The sequence below is a fragment of the Rhipicephalus sanguineus genome, chromosome 11 (genome assembly GCF_013339695.2).
Source record: "Rhipicephalus sanguineus isolate Rsan-2018 chromosome 11, BIME_Rsan_1.4, whole genome shotgun sequence".
Taxonomy (NCBI): Eukaryota; Metazoa; Arthropoda; class Arachnida; order Ixodida; family Ixodidae; genus Rhipicephalus; species Rhipicephalus sanguineus.
In genome coordinates, this window is record NC_051186.1 from 76,860,293 (window position 1) to 76,885,599 (window position 25,307).

Here is a 25,307-nt window from a genome sequence, read left to right on the forward strand (position 1 = left end):
CGAAGCTCTACAACCAATCGCCTCCGCGACTAAAAGAATAGTCCCGCTTGTGCACTCGGCCACATTCTCTGAAGGCACTCCGAGTCCCTGGCCGTTCGGCTCATGACATCAGCCTGGAGCGCACGCCCATTGGTGCAGGCTTGTGGTCACCCGCCTTTAAGGAAAAAATACTGCGGACTTCTAAAGTTGCATACGACTATAGAATTGAACCTGAGACCCGCATTTTGCAAAACATACAACCTGAGGGCATTCAAACGGTTGCTTATGCTAGTACTTGGCATGTTTCTTGCATCTTACCTCTCGTCGATGTCTTTTACACTGCTTTATTTTTCCTGTAACACTGCAAATCAAATGTGCCGCTGGCACATCCGGTTGTGCTCCATACACTGCTCGACAATGATGACCTTTTTTTTCTTTTGCTTCACAGCAGTGTTATCTTTGAATGCATTGTCCTGTTGCTGGTTTCTCAAGAGCACGGACAAGAGAAACAGAAAATGGAAGTGAAACACGACTAGTACGTTGGAACCAAAGGCAGCCACCATGAAAGCTGTCATGTCGGGTGCAAAACAGCCGCGTCTTGTACCCGAGGAAATTATTTTGTTGTTTTGTTAAAGTTTCATCGCATGCCTGTCTTGCAGCGGTTCTACAGGCCACAATGCCAGCTTTGCACGTTCGTTTCACATTCCATAAGGCATATGTTGAGGTGAAAAACAATATTAACAGTAAAACAAACCACAACATAATTTCAGCTCTCCCTTCAACTTCACTATAATGAGTGTAACTGACATTTTGACCCGATCCCATTACATTTCTCCCAGCAGCCGTAAACTACTGACACTGAACGTGCACATCATCGAATGCAAATGGCATAAAGCATTGCCGTTTGGAAGAGGGGTAAGATGTTTTGCTTGAACTTCTGGAAACAGTGCTAGGACGGGACACAGAAAGAAGCGACAAAACCAAGCACTGAATAACGAGTTTATTTCGCCATAGTGGAATATATATATCCCTCAGAAAAACACGAACAAAAGTGATATCATGAGAAGAACTCCTTTTACGGCACATGTCGGTGGTCAAGATATTCATGCTTTTTTTTTTTTCAGCAAGTCTACGGAAGCCATGCTTACTTGATGAGTCTTTGTCCATGTGAATCACGTTTTGCTTGTTGTGGCAGCCATTACACGGACACTCAAGCTGCGATCATGCCATCATCCTGATTTCCTGCTAATGATGCACTCTTCAGCATTGCTTCAAACCCTCCCGGCAATAGTCGTTAAAGACCGTTGTCTGGAATGCATGTAGCTTTCAAAACAAAAAGGTGGCCGCACCATCAGTGTTGCTCTCAAGCAGCTTGGTGGTGGAGCTGGCACAGCATTCTGCCTTTTGCTGCTAGCATGAGCGTCGTGTGCGCGTACATTACAGGCACACTAGTTTTCCTGCTGGGTTTCTCGCTGTGCGTAAGCACTGAACATATCGGAACTAGTCTGATTTGTTCAGCTTTTCAGTCTCATTTTGTGTACTACTAAGATGCAATACCTTTAAACCAGTGACGACGCTCACTATGCCAATGCCACGTGATATCTGGCAGTTACCTTGTGTATTGCATCCTGGCAGCACGTTGCACCTGCATATACCATATTTTCTTGCATACAACCCAAACAATATATAGACAAATTTCAGAGCTATAGTTTGGGCGTAAGTTATATGCAAATTTCAGTGTGCCAAGTGACAGCTTCTTGGCACTACTTCGCGGTAACGTAAGGAAGGGAAATTCAAGGCACCAAGCAGAGACTTCTTTTTCTTTTCGATTTTTTGCGTGGCTCTTAATTAGGGGCGCAGGTTACACATAAGAAAATACAGTACATAGAATGCTCTCCGAGCCGTTTTAGCTGCAACGTTAAGGCCTTATTATCGCTTTCGACGTTTTACTCAAACTGTCATATTTCGTGGTATAGCCTGTAGACGGATCAACAGAAAGACATGTTGAGAGCTGAAACAGTCAACGACAGCCACTGCCGAAACAAAACAGAAGCTGACTCACGGCTGTCCTCTGAGCCAGGTAGGAGATATCCACCGAGTTGTTTTTGGGAAGGCTCCACAGCAATGCATCCAGCAGCTGAGCACGGCCCTCTTCATTTGGGTACTGCACACACAAGTGACAAAAGCATTTTTCTGAAAAATCAACTCACAATAAAATTATAGAGTTCAAAGCTTCTAAAAAACACGCACGTGGCCATGACAGGTGGAGCAGTGTCATAGCAGGGTGCATAGGTCGGCAAAAAACCTGGAGCTCATTCAGACTCACTCACAAAATATATTTTGATGTCCGCAACGACCCAAATGTATATGTAAGTATATGAGCATTGTTACATCCTGCCCAAACGATGCGTCGAAATCGAAACTGAGATGGGTAGCTGCTTCCTGCAATGTTCACAGTAACGTCACACCATACCTCGCCGCAATGCAGACAGAGCACACACGCTGCTGCCACAAGAAAAGAGAAACTGGTGATGTCATTCGACAATGCAGCAAGTTGTGCCAGCTTTTCGGACCTTGACAGCGGCAATTTGAGCGCTGAGTTGAGCCCACATTTGAAGGCATGATACGGGAATGCTCTAAGCACCTTTAAAATTAATCTTCAGGAAAGCTAAGCAATTTGCAAATGTATGGTTTGGCATACATTATTAAAGAGACACTAAAGAGAAAAATGATTTTTCTCATATCAGTAAATTACTTTTTCACAATGCCAAAATCACCACGCTTGCTGCGAGAAGACGCTTGGTAAGTGAGGAAGCGCACAAAAAGAAAATGCGGGTGGCAACACCCCCTAGAAACTCCCACACCAATCCCCGTGACGTCATAGATTTTGACACCACCTACTAGTGCCTATGCAGTTTCTAAACGGTAAAAATGAAGCATACATTGTCGTCTGAGGAGGTCACAGAACTAACATACCAAGTTTCAGGAAATTTCGTTGAGCCAATGTCGCTAAAATACGAAAAATTCACTCTGAAATCTGTGACGTCATGTGCGGAGATTTGGGCGCAACACTTAAAAATGAAACTTCGACCTTGATTTTCTACTCTTTTAATAAACATATGATGATGACATTAACGTCATTAAAGTTTTTAGAGTATAATTTATCAATCTAAGTGCGTTCATTGTTTCACTTTAGTGTCCCTTCAAAGGGCCCCTAAACTACCTACAATAATTTTTTAACATTTAGGTGCATGCACCGAGTTCAGAATGCCGTCATGGTGAACAATGCCAAACGCGGCAGTGCTGCGAGCCACGGGCGACACACAAATCCCCAGAAACAATCCCTTCTGTCCAGGCCTTTCGGTAATCCTCAGCGTTCACCGTGACATCAACATTTTTGTCTGCTCATGTTGTGCACAAAAAGAGCCCATTTGTCTGCTCACAGGCACGTGTGCTTGCCGCTCTTCCTCCTCGCACGGTGAGGAAGACCACTCAGCCAGGAAGAGAGACGAGCCGACGAACAGAGCATAGCGAAGGAAAGAGCGAAACAAGCGAGGGCTACTTGGATCATCAAACGTGTGCAACTCCACCATTGCGGCAACATTTAAAATAATTCTCACGGCTATAAGTAAGTTGAATGTTCTATAGTGATGTGTTGTAGAGTTGGATTATAAAACTGATTTATTCAAAGCTCTAACGCTACATGACTGGGCGATGCCCCATATGCATTGTACTGTGATGTGAGTCGAGTGTCCGATGCTCCCACATAGATCACGCACCTCTTGGATACTTGAAGCCCGAGCCATCCGAGACCTGAGCCCGTAAGCGTCACTCTCTCTACATATCATCCAGCGCATAGCAACCGTAGGAAATCTTCGAGGCTGTCCGCTGTTCCTGTCAACATTAGAGATGATGCCTGTAGGCATGCTGAAGCACTATGATGACTCCCGACACTACGCTGAAGAATCGTGGACAACTGCAACACCACAACTAAATTTCGACCTGAGGGTGGTTTAGGGGCCCCTCTAAAGTACCAAAGAGAATGCATATTGAATATTTTATTGAGATCAGTGGACATATAAATATCGCTGGTGTTTCCTTTTAACTCACCGAGATTTCAATAGAGTGTAGGAATAGGGGGGCCAAGTCCGGGTGAAGGGTGTCGGGGTCGGCGGCCGTGGTGGCCACCACAGCCACGGGCAGCTCGTCTGAATCGCCGTTCAATGCACGTAGCGTGTCACCCAGGCAGCGGACCACCCGGGGATCTGCGCGCCAAGAGAATCTGCTCGTTACATCATGTTCACAAATTTATAGGCATGGGCGACTATTTCAGCGCTTCCAATATTTGAACGAATATTGCAGTATCCGAATTCGCTTTGACACAAATTAGAAATTTCTGAAATTTCAAAAAGTTCAGAACAAACTAATAGACGTCCATTTTAGCGCATGTAACCTCCCTGAAATAATGGTTTCACTGCACTGTGTGGCTACTATGCCGTGAAAAGCCACACTGCCACGAAGCCACACTTCAAGGTTGAGCGCACATTATTACTGCACCTCGATTATTGTTATTTTCTTTAGAAGCATGTTATACGGGCTTATACGTGCTATGTATAGAAAATCTTAAAACGCAACGTATTTTACCGCTTATAACTCGCACTCCACTGCTATTCAAAATTTGCAACAATTCAAGGCTGTTTTCACTTTGCTTCGAACCAAACATGTGACATTCGCACAAGCCTTGTTCTTATTCTTAAACATATTGTGCAAGTAAGTTAGGTCACGGCAAAAACGTTTATCTTCCTTTATAATATGGGACGTATACTGTTTGACCCATTCAATTAGAAATTATTCGACCAAATCACTACTTGCTTTAAACCTCAAGTTTACTATTCACTAATCCCTAGAATATTTATGAATTTATTTTTACAAACTGCATCCCACCCAGGGCTATTGCAGGGACAGTGATATAAACATCAATTGCAGACAAAAGAATCGCATAGTGGCAATTCATGAACACGTCCAGGCAAAGAACTAAAGAACTGAAATGTTCAATAGTCGCGAGGGGGGGGGAATACCTGCGTTGCACATGCTTGTTCCAGGTTAAAATCTTAAAATGCTTAGTGAGAGCTACAAGTACAGGAAGGTTCAACAAACCCAACTTCTTGTGACATGAAATTCTTTTATCTGTAGATATAAAACTTTATTTTATTCAGAACTCTTCCTATGTACGAAGTTCTGGGAACATGGAAATATTTTTTAGAACACTTGCCACAACAGTGTGCAATGTGTCGCCTTGTCGTGAAAAAGTGACGAGAGGCATCTAGTTCAAAAAAAATTACATTCGTAAGACAGCTTCCAGCTATGTGAACATATTTGTGCACCAATACCAGATCAGATAGGAAAAGATTCTGGATATCAATATGCATGCTTATTCTGAAAAACTTCTGAACTTGTTGCACACAAGGCCTCCCGCATATCGCCAAGATAAATATGACTAAGTATATCCCTAGTACAAAGAGGCTTATTGCTAAGCGACAAAAATAATACTGAAAAATTTTGTATGCAGATAATTTCAAATTCGGGTAGCAAAAAATTTGCATTGAAACATTCCCTTCAGCATGATGGTTTCAGTTTCACCGGTGAATTTTGTCGAATTTCATCACTACCCAAAAACTACCAGCAGCCACTTTTGGAAATCTCAAAGTGGCAATAAGCTCTTCACAGGAACGACTTCAATTCTCCCATTTGACCCAATTGCCTGTGTGCTTTATTAAAAAGATGATTATTTTAATTCTTATGATTATTGTGTAATGAATGTCTCTAATCATCTTAAAGGGGCCCTGCAAGACATTTTTGAGTTATCATGAATAGTCTCACTATTAGTGCATGATGCTTCACGAATCACATGCCGCAAAAATGTTTAGAATCCGTCAAGTACGAGCGGAGTTGCAGGGATTTGTCGCATGCATCGAGCGCTTTCTCTCTCCTCTCATACGAGCGAGCGTGCCGAAAGCTACGCAGGGAGGGGGATGACAAGGCGCAAGAAGATGTGTCCCTTAGGTTAGACACTGACATCAATTTGGCCTAGTCATGTGTTTCTCGTTTCTCAAACCTCTGGAAACCTAATCCTCTATGTTCATACAATGCACACACCATTGAACGCGACAGAGGAATAGTGGTAATGCTAACGGTATAACAGTATCGTGTTATGTGGTAGCTGTAAGAGTATAACGGCTAACGTATAACTGCAGTAATGAATAGTAAACCAAATGCTTAAGAAAAGCTAGAAAGGGCTTCAATGATCACAACGAGCAAATAAAGAACGTGAGAGATGCGCACCACCGCCGGAGCCGACGTCCCTGTCCAGGCTGAATACCTCCACGTTGGACAGCTGCAGCAGGCAGGGTGTATACAGTTGTGCTGTAGGGGGAGCCACGTGACAAGTACTTGTTTGCATGCTGCTTCAAGGACAGAGTGGCATTATATGAGTCAGTTTGACCTACATAATTATATACCCGATAATTGGACCTGGCATGATTACTCAGAAAGTTGAATTAAAGAAGCACCAGAAGCACAAAGTGCGATGTAATATTAAGTGTAGTTGATAGAACTCGGTTATCAAATGCAAAATGCGGTTACCATTACAGTAGACTCTCAGTAAACGGAAATCTCTTAAACGGAATCGCTGCTTAAATGAAACAACTGCCTGAAATATCATTCGGTTTCAAACTTGAATTCTGCACCCCTGTTCATCTCTCAGTAAACGGAACTCTAGTTAAATGTAACACATTTTTCCGCTCCTTTCAGGTTCTGTTTAACGAGTCTACTGTACTATGGTTGCATAATGTACAAGCATACACATACGAGGGCGGTCCGATAAGTCCTTAGCCTCAAAAGGAAAACGAAAATTTTGGAATGGTGTCGATTTATTTCTCAACATAGTCCTCTTTCAACTCTAAACACTTGACCCAGCGATCCTCCAGCTTCTTGATCCCGCCAGAAAAATACGTTTTCTCCTGAGCTGCAAAGTAGGCTTCTGTGGCGGCGATAACTTCTTCATTTGACTCAGAACTTTGTCCAGCGAGTGACTTTTTCAAGTTGGGAAACAAGAAGAAATCACTCGGGGCCAAATCCGTAGAATACGCTGGAGGGGGCACCCCTTCATAGCCCATTTCGACCAACTCGGCCGTGGCGACGGCGCAGGTGTGAGCTGGCGCGTTGTCATGGTGGAAGAGCACCTTTTTCTTCACCAAATGTAGCCGTTTTTTTTTTTCGCACTTCGGCGTCAAATCGGCCCAGTAATTCAGTGTAGTAGGGTCCTGTCACTGTTTTGCCCTTCTCAAGGTAGTTGACGAAGATCACACCTTGAGAATCCCAGAAAATGGTGGCCATCACCTTTCTGGTCGATGCGACAGTCTTCACCTTCTTCGGAACAAGTTCTCCGGGTGCAGTCCACTGTTTCGACTGTTCTTTCGTCTCTGGTGTGTACCAGTGGATCCATGTTTCGTCGACAGTCACAAAACGACGCAGGAACTCCTTCGAATTATGCTTAAACAGCTTCAAACACTGCTCTGAAGTGGTCTCATGGACGCGCTTGTTTTCCGGAGTGAGCAAACACGGCACCCATTTCGTCGACAGCTTTCTCATGACCAAAATTTCATGCAGGATATGACCCAGGCGGTCTTTTGAGATGCCTACTGACTCAGCTATATCACGCACCTTCAGTCGGCGGTCTGCCAATACGAGGTCGTGGATTTTTGCCACGTTATCGGCCGTGGTAGCCGTTTGTGGGGCCACTGGGCGAGGCTCATCAAAAACTGACGTGCGACCACGTTTAAACTCGTTGAGCCAATTTTTTACGGTTGCCATCGAAGGAAAAGGCTCACCATAGACGGCATCCAGTTGCTCTTTGATTTCGCGGCGCGATTTCCCTTCCAAAAACTAGAATCGAATCACCGACCGATATTGCTCTTTTTCCATTTTTAACGGACACACGAACACCCCCTGCTTCCTCAAGCGGCCAAAACAAAACCGCGAGCCCGATTCGACTGGACCTTCGGATGTGTCTCTCTAAGAGAGCGTACTTAACGTCAGTATATGTCTCATGAGATAGAGTCGCGCTCTCGCGGTGAGGCTAAGTACTTATCGGACCGCCCTCGTAAATGCCACTTCTGTGGCCACGATTAGGTCCCTCCTATCTCAGAAGCATGTTTGCACAAAAGAAAGCAGTAGAAAGTGAGAAACAAGTCTTCATATTTTGAGCCGCATTCCTGAAATCATCTATTATTAGCACATCGTGTGTGGTTGTGTCGGAGAAGTTGAGCTGTGGGCGACTCATCTACACTCATTATAATTCACCAACATTTTTGCACACGTATGCTTGTTCCACTCAGAAAAAGCAGTTACCTTTCATCAAGGTATTCTTGATACGTGTCTCCGCCGCTGCTGCCGTGTCCCCGAGAAGCTGTTGGCAGTTGACCTGCAGTGCGACGCGTACATGTGGGTCAAGGGCAGCCCGCCAATCCTTTACAAGGAACCTTGTAACATGCATTTAGTCACTGCTGTGTGCTCCCTGTTCAGATCACCAATTCCTGTTGAAGAATGAAGTGGCTTCATAAATCTCGCGTTCCAGAAAGATTTACAGCAGTGGTAACACTAACTTATTAAGGGTAGGATTCTGGCCTTGTTGGTCGAACATATTCTTGGTGTTTAGTGCAGAAACTTAAAACGTGGACAAGAAACGCTCGTGTGCATCCTCTGCTGTTCCCATCTTCATAAGTTCCCGCGCTAAACAGTAAAGGGCCCCTAAACCACCCAGAGGTCGAAATTTATTTGTGGTGTGACAGTTGTGCACGAGTCTACAACGAACACATAGCCGTGAGAATTTTTCGAAACGGTGCCGTAATAGCGGAGTTACATGTGTTTGATGATCGAAACGCTGCTTGTTTCACTCTTTTCTTCGCTGCCCTCCACTCGTCTGCTGGTCTCCTCTCCCAAAGCCGCTTTGCCCACTTTGCCCTCCTCGCCGAGTGCCCCTCCCAATCTCACGTGACATACCATCATCGCTGGCGCGCTCATCGAAACAGCGGGCGCTTCTAGTTGCCGCGACTATGTGAACTCTGTGCTTCTCGGCTAAACGCTGTTGCTGCTGTGCCGGCCCGTGCTCCTACGAATCCTGCCGGTATGGACCCTGCATTGCGCGCACGCCTTCAAAGGATTGCCAACATAATGGACCCGTACGGCGACATGTATCGCGCCTTTCCGTTTTTCCAGTCGGCACTTATGCAGCCAAGCACCACACTCTGATGTGTGGAAGCCATCGCAAAACCCTGTCGGCTTCAGTTCGCGCAGCTTATCAGACCACTAGGCATGACTGTGCTGGTACGTTAGCGATTTGGCAGTTGCATTAAGGGCCACAGTTGCTGATTTGCAAGCGCGCACATGCAGGCAACACGACGAAGAACAGCAAGGAGCACTGGCAGCTGCTTGCAAACTAGCCGGAAGTCATGAGTTCTTGTTCGACCAATTGCAGCATCGCGTGCAAAGCGCATCACAAAATCAGCACGCTGACGTCACTCACGTCACTAGGCAGACCGGTAGAGCCCAGAGAGGAGAAGAAATTGTTTCTTGGAATTTGTAGCATGCCCACAGCTTATAGCACTGCCACGTGTGGCATTGTTGATTGTGACGGCATTCTGCACACGATGCGTGTTTACTTGAAATGTATGAAAAAATATCGGAGGTGGTTTAGGCTCACTCGGTCTCAGACTCACCAAAAGTTTTCCCGACCGAGCTCACTTGGACTCAAGCTCACCAAAATGTTACTCGCCTAGACTCCCTCAAACTCAGACTTGATCTGAGTCTGAGTGAGTCGACTCATGAGTGAGTTGGCCGACCTATGACTGCCTTTACACTCAAACGGGATGGGAATTTTCAAACGTGGCATACATATTTGTATGCACAAATTGTGGTTTCCAATTAAAGAGGTGAACAAAGGAAAAGGAACCGAAACTGACTTTTGGGTAAATTGCTGACTCTTTTTTCTGATATATTGTGGCCTCATTTTATGTATTTTTAAAGTGCATTACCGATGCAAATTTTTTGGCAGGCACTACCACACTTGAATGGATGGTCGACGTGCTGCATTTCATCAGTACCATATTTTCTCACATATGACCCGCCCCTGCATATAACCAGCCCCCTCAACTACAAACTGCGAAAAAATTAATATAACAGAAAGAAGACCCACAGATATTGCCATGAAGCCACCTTCCTTGCATTACCGTATCACCTGCATAACTAAAATTTGCGCATAATGTGCATCACGACTTAAGTTTTCAACTTTCTGCACACTTTCGGCAGGTTACATTTACGAATTTATGGCAATTTATACATTTACGGTTATATTTACAGCAGGTTACATTCCTGTACGTTTTGGGCATTTTGTACATTTTGGGCAAGGTAGGTTTGGGCAGGTATATTGGAGAAAATTTGGCAATGATAAATGAGTATAATTTATTCGGTCTCACAATGCTTAAGGCAATTGAGCAAGCTGTTGCAAGCTGTTCTTGCGCTATATCAGCAGTGGAATAAATTTTGCTTAAGAAGATATGCTGCATAACTCAATGCCCAATAAATACACATTTAATTATTTTATATTTACCATGACTCGCTAGAATATGAACAAAGCATCATTTTGCAGCCTTCACTGGTTTCAAGTGAAATCTCCAGCGCATTGGAAAATAGGAGTACAGTAAATGGGCTCATGTATTGACAGTCAATCATAATTTGCGACTGAGGAGGATAAGGGGTAGTACACGTCTCCAATTAACAATACACTTGACTGGTCAGTCTTCAGGGATCACGCGAGATAATTTTACGCTCATCTCACTAAAATCTAGTGTGCTGAACAGGCTAACCTGGTTCACTTACATCGCCAAGATCTGCCAGAATTAAGAAAAAGTAAAGCAGCTTAACATAAAGCTTGGACATACGGACATTCCATTAATCCTTTAATGGGCAGTGAGAAATATACTTCCCACCTGTAATGTGCATGCAAAGAGGCTACTGGAAGCTATAGTTCTACTAAAGGCTGTGTTGTAACGTTGTAACCTCTGGTGGAGAGAGCTCTGAATCAGGCAGAATGACAGGATAAAGTAACAGTTCTTAGGATTTTTCTGGCTTTCTAAGCCACAGGAAGGCATCCGAATCGTTTCGTAGTTTTTTTGGTAACTATATACGAAAACAAATATTCTTTTTGCATGCACTGGGCTTACGCGAGGAATACTTTAAACCAAAGCATCTCCACAAATGTTACAATGAAATATCTCAAATTTTTACAGTGGTGATGTACCACTGTGTCTCGTGGGAAAATCCACGTCTGTGGAGCCCTGTGGCCTGCATGGAAAATTTGCTTGTTTCAAGGTTAAGCGAGAATAGGTTACTTAATAGCCATCAGCATCAGGGCAAATGTTAAAAGTGCTTTAGGAACCAGTCCAATGTAGAGCACTGCACGGGCCGATTTTTCCGGCCCGGGCCCGGCCCGGCCCGAAAACGCTATGCTCCGGCCCGCCCGAGCCCAGCCCGGTGTTCTTAAACGTGGCCCGTACCTGGCCTGGGCCCGAAAGGTTTGGGCCCGGCCCGGCCCGACCCGTTTCAGCTAGTTATGCCTTGAGCATAAAGGAGGCACTGTCTAACCTTCGGTTATTGTGAAGATACCTGCCACACACAAGATATTTTCTAGCGATTGTTTTGGGAACTTCTGTCAGTGTCACGACTTTCACTGGTACTGTGTATACTTTCGGTTATACGCCCGTAACACTCTTGCAAAATAATTGCAGGGCAATATAAAATATAATTGGAGTCATAGCTGGCTGTTTCATGTACGCACGCAGTGCTAACCACGCAATTTTTGCATTTCAAAGAACGACTACGAAATATACCTCCATAAACTGAAAAAAAACAAAAAAAACATGGCAGACATTTTTAGTTTAAGTTTTACATCAATTACATACGAGCTAGGGCTGTTGAGGAAAAGTAGCAAGTCTGTAAACTTCATCTATTGCACAATGCAATGAAAAAAAAACGTGCTCTAGCTGCTTCTGGTAGGAATACACCAGGCTGGGCAGCGTTACATAAATTAAAGCTGTCGTGTTGACTCCTCGGCAGGCAACTGCACCCAACGTACACAACGTTTTCGTGTTCAAAACAAGAACGTTCTTTGTCCCACCCTTCTTCCCCGAGTCACCGCCACCGCAGTGCCATAGATCTGTCAAAGCGAGGCACACCCGTTAGAGAGCGAGCCACCGTCCCCGCTGTTCCCTGAAGATGGCTGTCTCGTCGTCTTCGTGTGACCGCCTTCGATCTTTGAAAATGTTACGCCGTAAAGCGAGACCGGACTAAGGGCTTCCAAAACAAGTGTCTATTAGAACGCCGAAGTGAACCAGCCGGCGGCCTCTTTAGCGATCCCCGTCGACGTGACGTGTCGGGTGTCCGGAGCGTGATTATAGATACGTATGATACCCGGGCCTAATACGGGCCTGGCTCAGGCCCGAACCCGACCCGAGCCCGAAGGTCACGGGCCCGAGCCCGGCCCGGGCCCGATCCAACAATCCCTAACCCGGCCCGGCCCGGCCCGCGGGCCGGGCCGGGCCCGGGCTTTCGGGCCGGCCCGGGCCCGTGCAGTGCTCTAGTCCAATGTACCAATAGATGTAGGAAATTGCAGAAGCATGGATGTACAGTGGTCACAGATTGAAACACCGCAATTTAGGGCTATGCGATGCACGTACTTTCATTTCCACCATATTCAGTTCGTGTCGTATCGGTGTAATTTAAATTCGAATTCAGAGCCAAAGTCAGCTATAGCGGCCAGAATCGCACTGACGTGACATGGTTACCTCGAGCTACTGCTCATGCCAGTCGTTATACTAAAATTTTTAATGTTGCATTTCACCCCATGAGCACTGTTAGTAGCACTCAATATGACTTGCAACATGGAAGAAAGCAGCCTCACGAGCTCAAAGGTTGCGCATGGCTTCAAATTGAGGTGAATCCTACAAACAGATGAGGTTTTCTCATTTGGCATTGTCCCCAAGTGACAGATCAGAGAATAGTGGTGGTAATAAAGGCTAGTGGAAGCCACGGGTGACCTTTAAGCTCTTGAGGACATGCGCTACCGAGTTGCAAGTCATATTGAGCGCGACTGTAACATCATGGCTGCACTGACCTGGTAGTGATGCAACCCTAGAGAACGTGTCAGTGCAGTCAGGGTAGTGTGCTTGCCACACCCATGGGACCCACTCAGGAGCACACAAGGCGGCACACGCTCACGCAGGGGCCTGCGAAGATACGGACGAACTAAGACACCCATCTCGAAACAGTTGTACGGCTACTAAAACCACTGCGGAGGAAGTTGCGAGATAACAACACCTACAGTATTATCATCATGAAAACTGTGCTAACAGGGTTCATAGCAACTTTCAAGAAAAGAATTCAAGGACTTGAAATAACATTTGTTGAGATCATATAAAATGGAAACAACAGCTTTTACAGCATGAAGCACATCTTTGATTGCACACAAGCCAAAGCAGGCACTTTTTCACAATCAATAGCTAACTAAAGGAGTTTTCACTAGAGCTGTGCGAATAGCAAAATTTTGGGTGCGAAGCGAATTCGAATATTGAAGTGTGAGTGCGAATCGAATCGAATATTTTTAGAATATTTCTCGAATATTTCTAGAATATTTTTCGAATACTTCGAAGCGAAAAGGATTGCTAAGCATGTTCTTATGAGATAGCAACATGAAAGTGTTTCTTTTCGCTAGGTTGATGAAGCACTGGCGGGGTGGTGTTTCATAGTTGTCTTATCAAGAATGAGGCAATGTAGAGGCCGAATCGCATTTATGTACATGATTTGGTGCAACCAAAGTGTTGCCGACAACACTTTGCACGTAATAGGCAAAGATGCCATTTCCTCAGCCTCTCCTCCTCTTTCAACTTCTGTGGAAGCCCAACTGATGTGGTGGACAAGGGTGTGCTCCCTCCAAGTCCGGAGTTCCAAATCTGCCTCGTAGACGTCGATATATAAGAACATCTGAAATTTTGGATGCTAAAAAGCTTCGGCGTCCGATTTTTCGGACTTCCTGCACAAATTTCAAGCCCAAAACAGCATTAATTGAGCCCCTAACTCTGCCACATCTTTCATCTCCATGTTGGAACCAGCGTTTTCTTGAGTTAATACGTTTGCGACCGTAGCGGAGCTTGAAAGGCAGCTTTGCCGCAATACGATGGTGTGATGAGGTGGAGCATACTGAAAAATCTAGGGACCACTTCCAATCGAACGTTGACTGTCTCTTGGCAAAGTTCAACCGTAATGGAGCTTGAAAAAAAGCTTTGCCGCAATACCGGGATGTGATGAGGTGAAGCATATTGAAAACATAGAGACCACTTCCAATCGGACGTTGACTGTGTCTTGGCAAAGTTCGACCGTAAGGGAGCTTGAAAGGCAGCTTTGCCGCAATACCAGAGTGTGATAGGTGCAGCATATTGAAAATCTGAAGGGGTCACGTTCAATCGGACGTTGACTGTATTTATTTTTCGGAAGTTCGAATAGTTCGAATAGCAAAATTCCTGTGCGAATCGAATAGAATAGCAAACACTATTCGAAAAATATTCAAAATTTCGAATATTCGCACACCCCTAGTTTTCACAGTTCCTTTCTTCGCTCATATTTTGATCACTGCAGGTTTTATGGCATAACACTGTTTTCCGCAGGTTTTAGTATTCTGCTGCTAGTTTGCTTAAACTGAGTGACCTCCCAATATGGATGTATTGTGGGCATACGCACGCACACACACAAAATGCGCATTGCCAGCCTTAGAATTTTTTAACCTTATATGAATATATAGTGACGTAATCGCCGCTAATATAACACAGAAATGCAGGAAAAAACACAAACATGAAACACGGCGAGCTCTTCCAACTTACTTTGAGTCATTTTAGGGGCAATTATGTCACATAGCAAGTACCAACTAGTCCATGAACATGTTCACCTGATGAATACATATGCACAGACACACACAGATTTACAAAGGTGTCGGGCACTGTTTCCTCCCCACTGCCTCAAAATAAAATCCTTGTTAACCCTCTGATCAAAAGTAGGCTCGTGCGAATTTATAACTTTTTAGGCTCAAAGTGAATAGCAATTAGTGTCAAATAATTTTGAAATGAATTCGAATAGTAGTAGGATGCAAATTATACGTGAAAAAATACTTTAAGTTTTAAGCTTTCTCAGATGTAGGCAATATAAGACGTTAACAAAAAAAAAAAAAAATGTCTGAAGTGCAGAAGCATGGCTTCGCGCTGGTACAAGGTGGTTTCACGGCAGAAGAGTCCCGTGGTGCAGTGAAACCATCTTTAAGGCGGGTTACATATGGTAGAATGTGTCTATTCGTTCTTTTTAAATACTTTCAAAATTTTAAATTAACGTCATAGCCAATTCCACAACTGTTATATGTTCTCGATTATTCGCACAGAACTATACAAAAAGCAACTGCTAAAGACTGGCTCAACAAAAGTGTATTGACAAAATTCAAGGACATTTAAGGACGTACGAAAATTTAAGGGTTTTCAAGGCCTTGAAAATGCTATTTAAAAATTCCAGAGTTTTCAAGGGTTTCAAGGACCGCTACGAACCCTGGCTAAAAACGTGGATGAAAGGAGACAAGAACAGCACAAGCACATTGCTGTTCTCGTCTCCCTTGGTCCACGTTTTTCGCACACTTTTCATGATAATGGAGCACCAACTCACCCAACAGTTCATTCTTCTAAGACCTACAGCTGGCACACTGCTTTTACAGCGGAGCCGACATGCTCAAAGTTGCCAGAGTATCGCAGAAAGAAAATTATCAACATCATGAACCGGCACGTGCTCTCTTCTTTATTGTCGTCTTGTGCTTCGCTCCCAGAACACAGAACACGTGCGCCCATTTCGCCGGCGTGGGATGCAATAATTCTGATGGGCAAGAGAATGAGTACAGAGAGAGAGAAATAAACATATTGAGAAAGTGAGAAATTCTTGGCAAAAAAATTTCTTGACGAGAGCAAGCATAGCCACCTATAGTATAGTATAGCAAGGGGTAGGAAAGAGAGAGGCGAGAGGGTAAAAGCCAAGCCAAGCCAGGTCCAGCTAGGTACCCACCAGCTCTGCTGTGACCCAGCCTTGCGCAACTTAGCGCAAGCTGGGCTAATTTTTTTGTGCAATAGTATATTGCCACGCCCACTTCTTGTCTTGTTTTGATGTATTCGGGTTTGACCGGCAGGGACGGTTATCAACGCTCGACGCTGTCCGCGAAGTAGTGTTCTAGAAGCGTCGCGATTGTAGTAGATCGGTTTGTTAAGATTGCGCCCCGCACGCGAATGTTCCAGTTTTGTCTAGAGATAACGCCGCCACCAGCGATATCGCTGGAAAGTTCGATAGCGCCTGTATAAAAGCCGACGCGCTTGATCGCTTGTCAGTTGATCGACGGACGACGCCCTGTTCGCCGCTATCATTGTACAGCGTGTATTGCTGTAGTTCTAGTTCTCATTTTCCCGGCCACAAGTTCGGCCAAATAAACAGTTTCATTCTGCAAACGCCGACTGCTGTCTTCGTCGACGTCACGACCACGTGACATCTGGTGGAGGTGCTGCTTCATGATCCGGACGCCACCGCGGAGCGCTGACCCAAGCCCAAGCCGCGAAGAAGACGACTCTAAGGACAAACCGGATCCTCGAACCAGCCGCCGGCAGAAGGGGCTACAACCAGAGTACGGGCTCCTTCCCGAAAACGCCAGGCAGCCGAAGACCGTCACATCGACCGCTGAGACGATGACTGACGCAGTGCCCCCTATGGCGATCGTGATGCAGCCACCCAGGGAGCCGCCGACGTTCCGTGGTTCGCCAGGTGAAGACCCCGAGACTTGGCTCGAGACCTTCGAAAGGGTCTCAACATTTAATAATTGGAACTGCGAGGACAAGCTGCGCCACGTATACTTCTACCTAGAAGACGCCGCGAGGACGTGGTTTGAGAACCGAGAATCCGCCCTACAAACATGGGATCTCTTTCGGACGACGTTCCTAAGCACGTTCACGAGCGTGGTCCGCAAGGAACGGGCCGCGGCTATGCTGGAGACCCGTGTGCAGCTACCCAACGAAAATATTGCCATCTACACGGAAGAGATGAATCGCCTGTTTCGACACGCCGACCCAAGTATGCCCGAAGAGAAGAAAGTGAGGTTCCTCATGCGGGGTGTCAAACAGGAACTCTTCGCTGGATTGATAAGGAACCCGCCGAAGACGGTCGCTGAATTTGCATCTGAGGCTTCCACGATCGAGAAAACACTTGAGATGCGAACGCGGCAATACAACCGCAGCTTCTTGGCTACAAGCTACGCCGACGTTCAAGCCCTAGGACCCGCCGACCTGCGTGAGACGATTCGAGCAATCGTGCAAGAGGAGTTGCGAAAAATTCTACCTCCGTCGCAACCTCAAGTAGAGTCCATCGCCGACGTCGTGCGCCAGGAGATCCAGCATTCACTCGGTGCGCCTCAGCTAGCAGAGCCGCAGCCGCAAGCTATGAGCTATGCTGCTGCAGCCCGCCGTCATGCTCCTCCTCCACGCCCACGCCAAGACGACACACCGCCGCAGTACCGTCGCCAGACGCCGCCAGCGACGCCCTACCGTCCACCTGTCGGCCAGACGCCGCCGCCGCCACCGACGCCCTACCGCCCACCTGTCGGCCAGCGCTGCACCCCGAGGAAGACCGATGTCTGGCGTGCCCCTGACAACCGCCCGCTCTGCTACCACTGCGGGGAGGCCGGCCACACGTACCGCCGCTGCCAGTACCGTCAGATGGGGACTACGCGGATTCCCCGTCAACGCGCCGCGCCCGCAGCCAGGCGAACGGCCTCGCGACATCGACGACTACCTCACAGGCACACAGTGGCAAGAACGACGACCTTCCCGCTCACCGTCGCCCGGCCGCTACATGTCACCGCACCGCCGGCAGTACACTGGCCCAAACCGGGGCCGGTCGCCTAGCCCGTATCCGGAAAACTAAGGGCAGCAACCGATGGAGGTGCGGTTGCTGAAACGACGAAATGCTGAAGATCCTCCGCCGTCGACGACGACACCGCGACGAAGTTCCGAGCCCCCGCCGCACGCCGAACGACGTCGACGTCCCGAAGACGAAACTTTGCGACCGGAAGCAGACCTGACGACGCAACGCGGAAGCAGCGGTGCAAACCGACGTAGCCGTGACCCGACGCCACGACGTAACCGCAACGCAAGACGGCGGACTAGCGACCTCGACGTTCTGATCGACGGCCACAACGTCACCGCTCTCGTCGATACTGGAGCCGACTATTCCGTCATCAGTGGGCCGTTCGCAGCAATGTTGAAGAAAGTTAGGACTGCTTGGGAAGGCCCCGAGATCCGTACCGCTGGAGGCCATCTAATAACGCCGATTGGTGTCTGCACGGCGAGAGTCACTATCAACAACCGGACTTATCCTGCGAGCTTTGTAATCCTACAAAACGTGCTCCAGGGATGTGATACTTGGAATGGACTTCCTAAGTGACCACGGCGCCGTCATCGACTTAAGAACCAAGTCGATAACCCTATCGTCGGAGAAAGCGACACCACCGGATACGAACCCATGTCAACATGCCCTGAACGTGCTCGAGGATCAAGTCACCATTCCTCCTAGATCCAGCATCATAATTCCCGTCGGCACCGAAACGGCTGAATGCATCGAAGGTGTCATCGAGAGCGATCAGGGTTTGCTTGCTAGACCGTGACATTTGCGTCGCAAGAGGCATTGCTCGGCTGTATGAAGGGAAAGGAAGCGTGATGCTAACGAATTTCAGCCAGGAATACAGACACCTGAGCAGGGGCACGACGATTGCATACATCGAAGAAATCTTGGCCGTCAGCGATGCGTTTGCCTTTTCAGATTCTGACGAAGCTACCGACGACTATCCCTGAGCCATCCTTCGACGCAAACCCAAGTCTTCCCGCTCGCAACAGCAACAGCTTCGACGCCTTCTGCAGGAGTACAGGGACTGTTTCTCGTCGTCGTCGCGGGTCCGACAAACGCCCCTTGCTAAGCACCGCATCATAACAGAAGAAAATGCTCGACCACTCCGTCAGAGTCCCTACCGGGTTTCGACGCGGGAACGGGAGGCCGTTAAGAAACAAGTCGATGAAATGCTACGCGACGACATCATCCAGCCGTCCAACAGCCCGTGGGCGTCTCCCGTGGTGCTTAGTGAAGAAGAAGGATGGGACCCTACGTTTCTGCGTCGATTATCGTCGCCTGAACAAAATCACAAAGAAGGACGTATACCCTCTCCCACGGATAGACGACACCCTGGATCGACTCCACAACGCGAATTACTTTTCAGTCGATGGACCTCAAGACCGGCTACTGGCAAATTGAAGTCGACGAGAGAGACCGAGAAAAGACCGCCTTTATAACGCCGGACGGCCTGTTCGAGTTCAAGGTCATGCCCTTCGGTCTTTGCTCGGCACCTGCGACTTTCCAACGAGTCATGGATACTGTATTAGCTGGCTTGAAGTGGCAGACTTGCCTTGTTTACTTGGACGACGTCGTTGTGTATTCCTCGAACTTCGACGAACACATCCAGCGACTTCAATCCGTACTTCAAGCAATCAAGAACTCCGGGCTCACCCTGAAGCCAGAAAAGTGCCGCTTCGCGTACGAGGAGCTCTTGTTTCTAGGTCACGTGATCAGCAAGACTGGAGTGCTCCCAGACCCGCAGAAAACAGCTGCCATCGCCGCTTTCCCGCCACCCACCGACAAGAAGGCCGTGCGCCGATTTCTCGGCTTGTGCGCCTATTACAGACGCTTTGTCAAAGACTTTTCACGGATCGCCGAGCCACTAACGCAGCTCACGAAGACCGACGTCGAATTCAGGTGGCAAACAGCGCAAGTCGAAGCATTTCATGAACTGAAACGACGCCTGCAGACACCTCCGATACTTGCGCATTTCGACGAATACGCCGATACGGAGATTCACACCGATGCAAGCAGCATAGGACTCGGCGCCGTCCTTGTGCAGCGGCGGGCGGACTGGAAAGGGTTATCAGTTATGCTAGCCGGTCGCTAGTCTAAAGCAGAGGTCAACTATTCCACAACAGAAAAGGAGTGCCTCGCCATCATCTGGGCTACGTCAAAGTTTCGCCCCTATCTCTACGGCAGGCCCTTCAAAGTTGTGAGCGACCATCACGCCTTGTGTTGGCTAGCTAACTTGAAGGACCCTTCAGGTCGCCTCGCACGGTGGAGCCTGAGACTTCAAGAATTTGACATTACTGTCGTGTACAAGTCCGGAAGGAAACACTCCGACGCCGACTGCTTGTCTCGTGCCCCCGTCGACCCACCAACGCCCGACGACCAGGATGATGACAGCTTCTTGGGAGCCATAAGTACCGAAGACTTCGCCGAACGACAGCGAGCCGACCCTGAACTGAAGGGTCTAGTGGAATACCTGGAGGGCAGGACCATCGTTGTCCCAAAAGTATTCAGGCGAGGATTGGCATCATTTGCTCTGAAAAACAACGTCCTCGTAAAGAAGAACTTCTCTCCGGCCCGAGCCAGCTACCTTATCGTTGTACCTTCGGGACTGCGACCAGAAATTTTGCATGCCCTGCACGACGACCCGACGGCTGGACACCTCGGTCTTTCCCGAACGCTCGCACGAGTACACGAAAAGTACTACTGGCCGCGCCTTGCCGCCGACGTCACTCGCTACGTAAGGACGTGCCGAGACTGTCAGCGACGGAAGACACCACCCACAAGACCAGCAGGCTTCCTTCAGCCGATCGAGCCTCCTCGGCGACCATTCCAGCAGATCGGGATGGACCTCCTGGGGCCGTTCCCAACGTCGACTTGCGGAAATAAATGGATCGTCGTGGCTACCGACTACCTCACCCGCTACGCCGAAACAAAAGCCTTGCCCAAAGGCAGTGCCGCTGAGGTAGCCAAGTTCTTCGTTGAGAGCATCGTCCTTCGACACGGCGCCCCAGAGGTTCTCATCACCGACAGAGGTACGGCGTTCACGGCTGACCTAACTCAGGCGATCTTGGAATACAGCCACACAAGCCATCGCCGCACCACCGCGTACCACCCACAGACCAACGGCCTCACCGAGCGTCTAAATAAGACCATCGCCGACATGCTGGCCATGTACGTCGATGTCGAACACAAGACGTGGGACGCCATCCTTCCGTACGTGACCTTCGCGTACAACACGGCCGTACAGGAAACGACGCAGATGACGCCATACAAGTTGGTCTACGGACGGAGCCCGGCAACGACGCTCGACGCCATGCTACCAAACGTGACCGACGAGGAAAACATCGACGTGACCAGCTACCTACAGCACGCCGAAGAAGCACGACAGCTCGCCCGCCTACGGATAAAGAACCAGCAGACGACTGACAGCCGCCGCTACAACCTTCGACGACGCCACATGGAATACCAACCCGGTGACCGTGTATGGGTATGGACGCCAATACGCCGACGAGGACTTAGTGAGAAGCTTCTTCGACGATACTTCGGACCGTACAGGGTACTTCGACGCCTCGGCGCACTCGACTATGAGGTTGCCCCTGACGGCATTACGAACTCTCAGCGGCGCCGTGCGCGACCTGAAGTCGTCCATGTCGTGCGCCTTAAGCCGTTTTTTGCGCGTTAGCGAGCCTGGGGACTCTATTTTTTCCTTCGTTATTTTAACTTATTTGTGTATGCACTTGTTTGTTTTGTTTTTTTTTCTCTTCTATGTTATTTCATAAGCATCGGGACGATGCTTTTTCAGAGGGGGGCAATGCCACGCCCACTTCTTGTCTTGTTTTGATGTATTCGGGTTTGACCGGCAGGGACGGTTATCAACGCTCGACGCTGTCCGCGAAGTAGTGTTCTAGAAGCGTCGCGATTGTAGTAGATCGGTTTGTTAAGATTGCGCCCCGCACGCGAATGTTCCAGTTTTGTCTAGAGATAACGCCGCCACCAGCGATATCGCTGGAAAGTTCGATAGCGCCTGTATAAAAGCCGACGCGCTTGATCGCTTGTCAGTTGATCGACGGACGACGCCCTGTTCGCCGCTATCATTGTACAGCGTGTATTGCTGTAGTTCTAGTTCTCATTTTCCCGGCCACAAGTTCGGCCAAATAAACAGTTTCATTCTGCAAACGCCGACTGCTGTCTTCGTCGACGTCACGACCACGTGACAATATACTATAAACAGGTCGCGAGATTGAATCCCGGCCGCGGTGGCCGCATTTTCGATGGAGGCAAAAATGGTTGAGGCCCGTGTACTTAGATTTAGGTGCACGTTAAAGAACCCCAAGTGGTCGAGATTTCCAGAGCCCTCCACTACGGCGTCTCTCGTAACCGTATCGTGGTTTTGGGATGTTAAATGATTATTGTTATTATTACTATAAACAGCAACTGCCAATTCATTTGGTAAATGAAATCGTGTTTATGCAGCAGGCACCTGTTTACTATTTTTCTCGATGTCCTCAATAACTCGGTACTCCGTCATTCCAGACAGTTTTCTTTTTTTTCCGTTTCCACAGAATCTGAATTAACCAATTTTAACCGTAGGTCAAGGACTCAACTATCGATATCATCAAGAGTACTGCTGATAGTTTTTCATTACTAAAGGGACACTAAAGAGAAAAACCATTTTTATCGTATTAGTAAATTACTCTTTCACGATATTAAGATCAGCGCGCTAGCTGCAAGAAGACGCTTGGTAAGCGAGAAGACGTGCAAAAAGAAAATGTGGGTGGCGACTCCACCTTGAAGTTACCGCACCACTCGTCGTGATTTCGTAGATTTTGGCAGCGCCTACTAGTGCCTAAGTTAGTTCCTAATCGGTAAATATGAAGTACACTGTCCTCTGAGGGGGCCAGTCTTGACATACCGAGTTTCAGAAAAGTTAGTTGAGCCAGTGTGGCTGGAATTTGAATAAAACATTTTGAAATCCGTGACGTCACGTGCATAGATTTTGGTGTGAAGTTTAAAGGGGCCCTGCAACACTTTTTCAGCATGGTCAGAAAACGCTGCTGATCGGTAGTCAAGGCTCCCGAGAACATGCAAGCCAACATCAAAGCGCGGCAGGTGGCCTGGAATTTACAATAAATTTGCAAAGTACGCTAGAAATCGTTCCCTCTTCTTTCTACAAATGATGCCAGATACCCAAATGACCGTGCCATATACCTAAATATACCTGAATATACCTAAATCTGAGCATCACGAGCTGCATCGTTATCGTGCCTCCGCGAGAGGCCACCCCACGACCACAGGTGTGCGTGTGGTGCTTAAGGTCGTGACGTGCGCGTGACATATCTTCATTCCACCTGTGCATCCCTCCCTGCTTAGCTTTCAGCACACTCATCAGGACGAGAGAAGAGAGAACGCAATTGCAGCGTGCGACAAATCTCTGTAACTCCACTCGTACTTGACCGCTTCTAAAAAATTTTTGCGGCAGCGATTCGTGAGGCAATAAACTCCTTTATAGAAGTCAGCTGATGGTTACTTGGAAAAGTGTTGCAGGGGCCTTTAAAAATGAGACTTGGACCTGGATTTCTCTTCCATTAATGAGCCTATGATGGTGAAATTAATGACAACTGAGCTTTCAGAGTACCAATTTATCAGACTAAAGAGATTCATAGTTAACTTTAGTGTGCCTTTAAGTTTCACACTCACCAGACGCAGGAGGAAAGGCAGCAGGATAGACTGCAGCCGCTCGACTATGGGTGCCAGATGCGGGGGCTGGGGTGCATCCCAGATGGGGTGGGGGCCCAAGGGCGGTGGTAGGCCGCCATGGCTGCGGGAACGTAGCAGCCCTTGGTGCCCGCCTTGGAAGAAAGAGATTGAAGACAACGTCAGCAAGTAGCGAGAAGAGCATCAAGTCCGTAAAATCCCCCCTCCACGGCACGATCCACGTTACTGGGAATCACTGGCTCGTAATCCAGACAATACACAGAGTAACTGAAACGTTTCCCAACCACTACCAGAAAGAAGCAGTTGATATAACCAAGTGCATATACATGTACTGTTAACATGAAATATTCTGTGGGATTTTATATCACATCTAAACTGTAACTGAAGGCAGGTTCCTCACTGCATATTCCATCTGGCAGTGAGTAGCACAGTACTACAACCGCGTGCAGTAACCACTTTGCAGGTTATTTAAGGCAGCACTGGTGTCTGGCGGTATAACAATATCACTTTATTTCCGCACACAAAACTCGCACTCTGAGTGAATAAAAGGCAGCTAATGGATGTAAGTATACAGGGCGTTTCAGCTAACTTGCGCCAAGTATATTTGTTAATTTGCACACTCTAAGAAAACTGGGACAAAATTGAACAGGGCAGCTATCTTAGCATAGATGAAAATCCGACCATTGCTGAACAAATGCTACAACTTTTCTATTGCATATTTTTCTTTAGAGTTAGTATTTTAAAGATTAATTAAGCAATCTTTGTTAACTACCCAGCATTTCAGAGTGGCAGTTATCTTACTTAGCATGGATGAAATATTCTGATGTTTCTTAACAAGTGCTACAACTTTTGTACTGGAGATTTTCCGCTAGTGTTAATAATTGAAACGTTAATTAAGCAACCTCTGTCAATTACCCAGCTTGGTGGATTGAAAAAAAATATCCGGGTGTGCTACGTACGGCTCAGAACAATACTGGGCCAATTTGACACATGTAGCGCATATGTTTGTTTTTTTAGAACTACCTAGGTGCAAGCTAGCTGAAACACCCTGTATATATTGTACCTATAGTACTTTTATACCTCGAAGATGGGGCTTATTAGTGTCAGGGTTCACAGACCATGTTCCTTTTATTTGATAAACTCGGCGGCCAGGTCCAGTAGACAACACACACCATATTTACTGATGAAGTGGTTTAACTCGAGGTCTGCCACAGACTAGAATATAACAATAATGCACACTAGAAGACAAGCACAATGACAAGAATTTCACCTGATAAAGCCTGGTGTTGGTATCGCAGAAATAACCCGCCACATTGCTGTCAGGGCCAATCAGCTGGGTGGCTTTGAAGAACACAACGTGGTTCCTGGACAAGAATTTTGAAATATTGCCACCGAGCGCTTCTTTATTTTTTATATAACCAACCAGTGGCACGTATAACCAGCGCTCTGCGCAGGTCGCGCTGGAATGTCTAAGAAACTTCCCGATTATTTCAGACTCTTCTTACTAGACTACACTCACAACGCGAACACTGGAGATC

At 47.3% G+C, this 25,307-nt stretch overlaps 1 protein-coding gene across 1 annotated transcript; it reads right to left on the reverse strand.

Moving 5' to 3' along the window:
- Positions 1-1,305: 1,305 nt before the first annotated feature.
- Positions 1,306-13,351, reverse strand: LOC119375173 (peroxisomal biogenesis factor 6-like). The gene is made up of 6 exons (XM_037645364.2): positions 13,208-13,351; positions 8,389-8,461; positions 6,322-6,402; positions 4,090-4,244; positions 2,042-2,143; positions 1,306-1,389 (listed from the first exon to the last, which is right to left on the reverse strand). Exons 1-6 carry the CDS (start codon positions 13,349-13,351, stop codon positions 1,306-1,308), a joined length of 639 nt encoding a protein of 212 aa, XP_037501292.2.
- Between the last annotated feature and the right edge of the window lie 11,956 nt (positions 13,352-25,307).

Excerpts from the sequence above, each read along its gene's own strand:
- LOC119375173 (XM_037645364.2), bottom strand. The coding sequence starts at position 13,351 with ATGGGTGTCTTAGTTCGTCCGTATCTTCGCAGGCCCCTGCGTGAGCGT. Across the intron at positions 6,403-8,388 it reads CAAGAATACCTTGATGAAAG|CACAACTGTATACACCCTGC; the intron begins GTAACTGCTTTT and ends CTCCCCCTACAG. Across the intron at positions 2,144-4,089 it reads TACACTCTATTGAAATCTCG|TACCCAAATGAAGAGGGCCG; the intron begins GTGAGTTAAAAG and ends TTGTGTGTGCAG.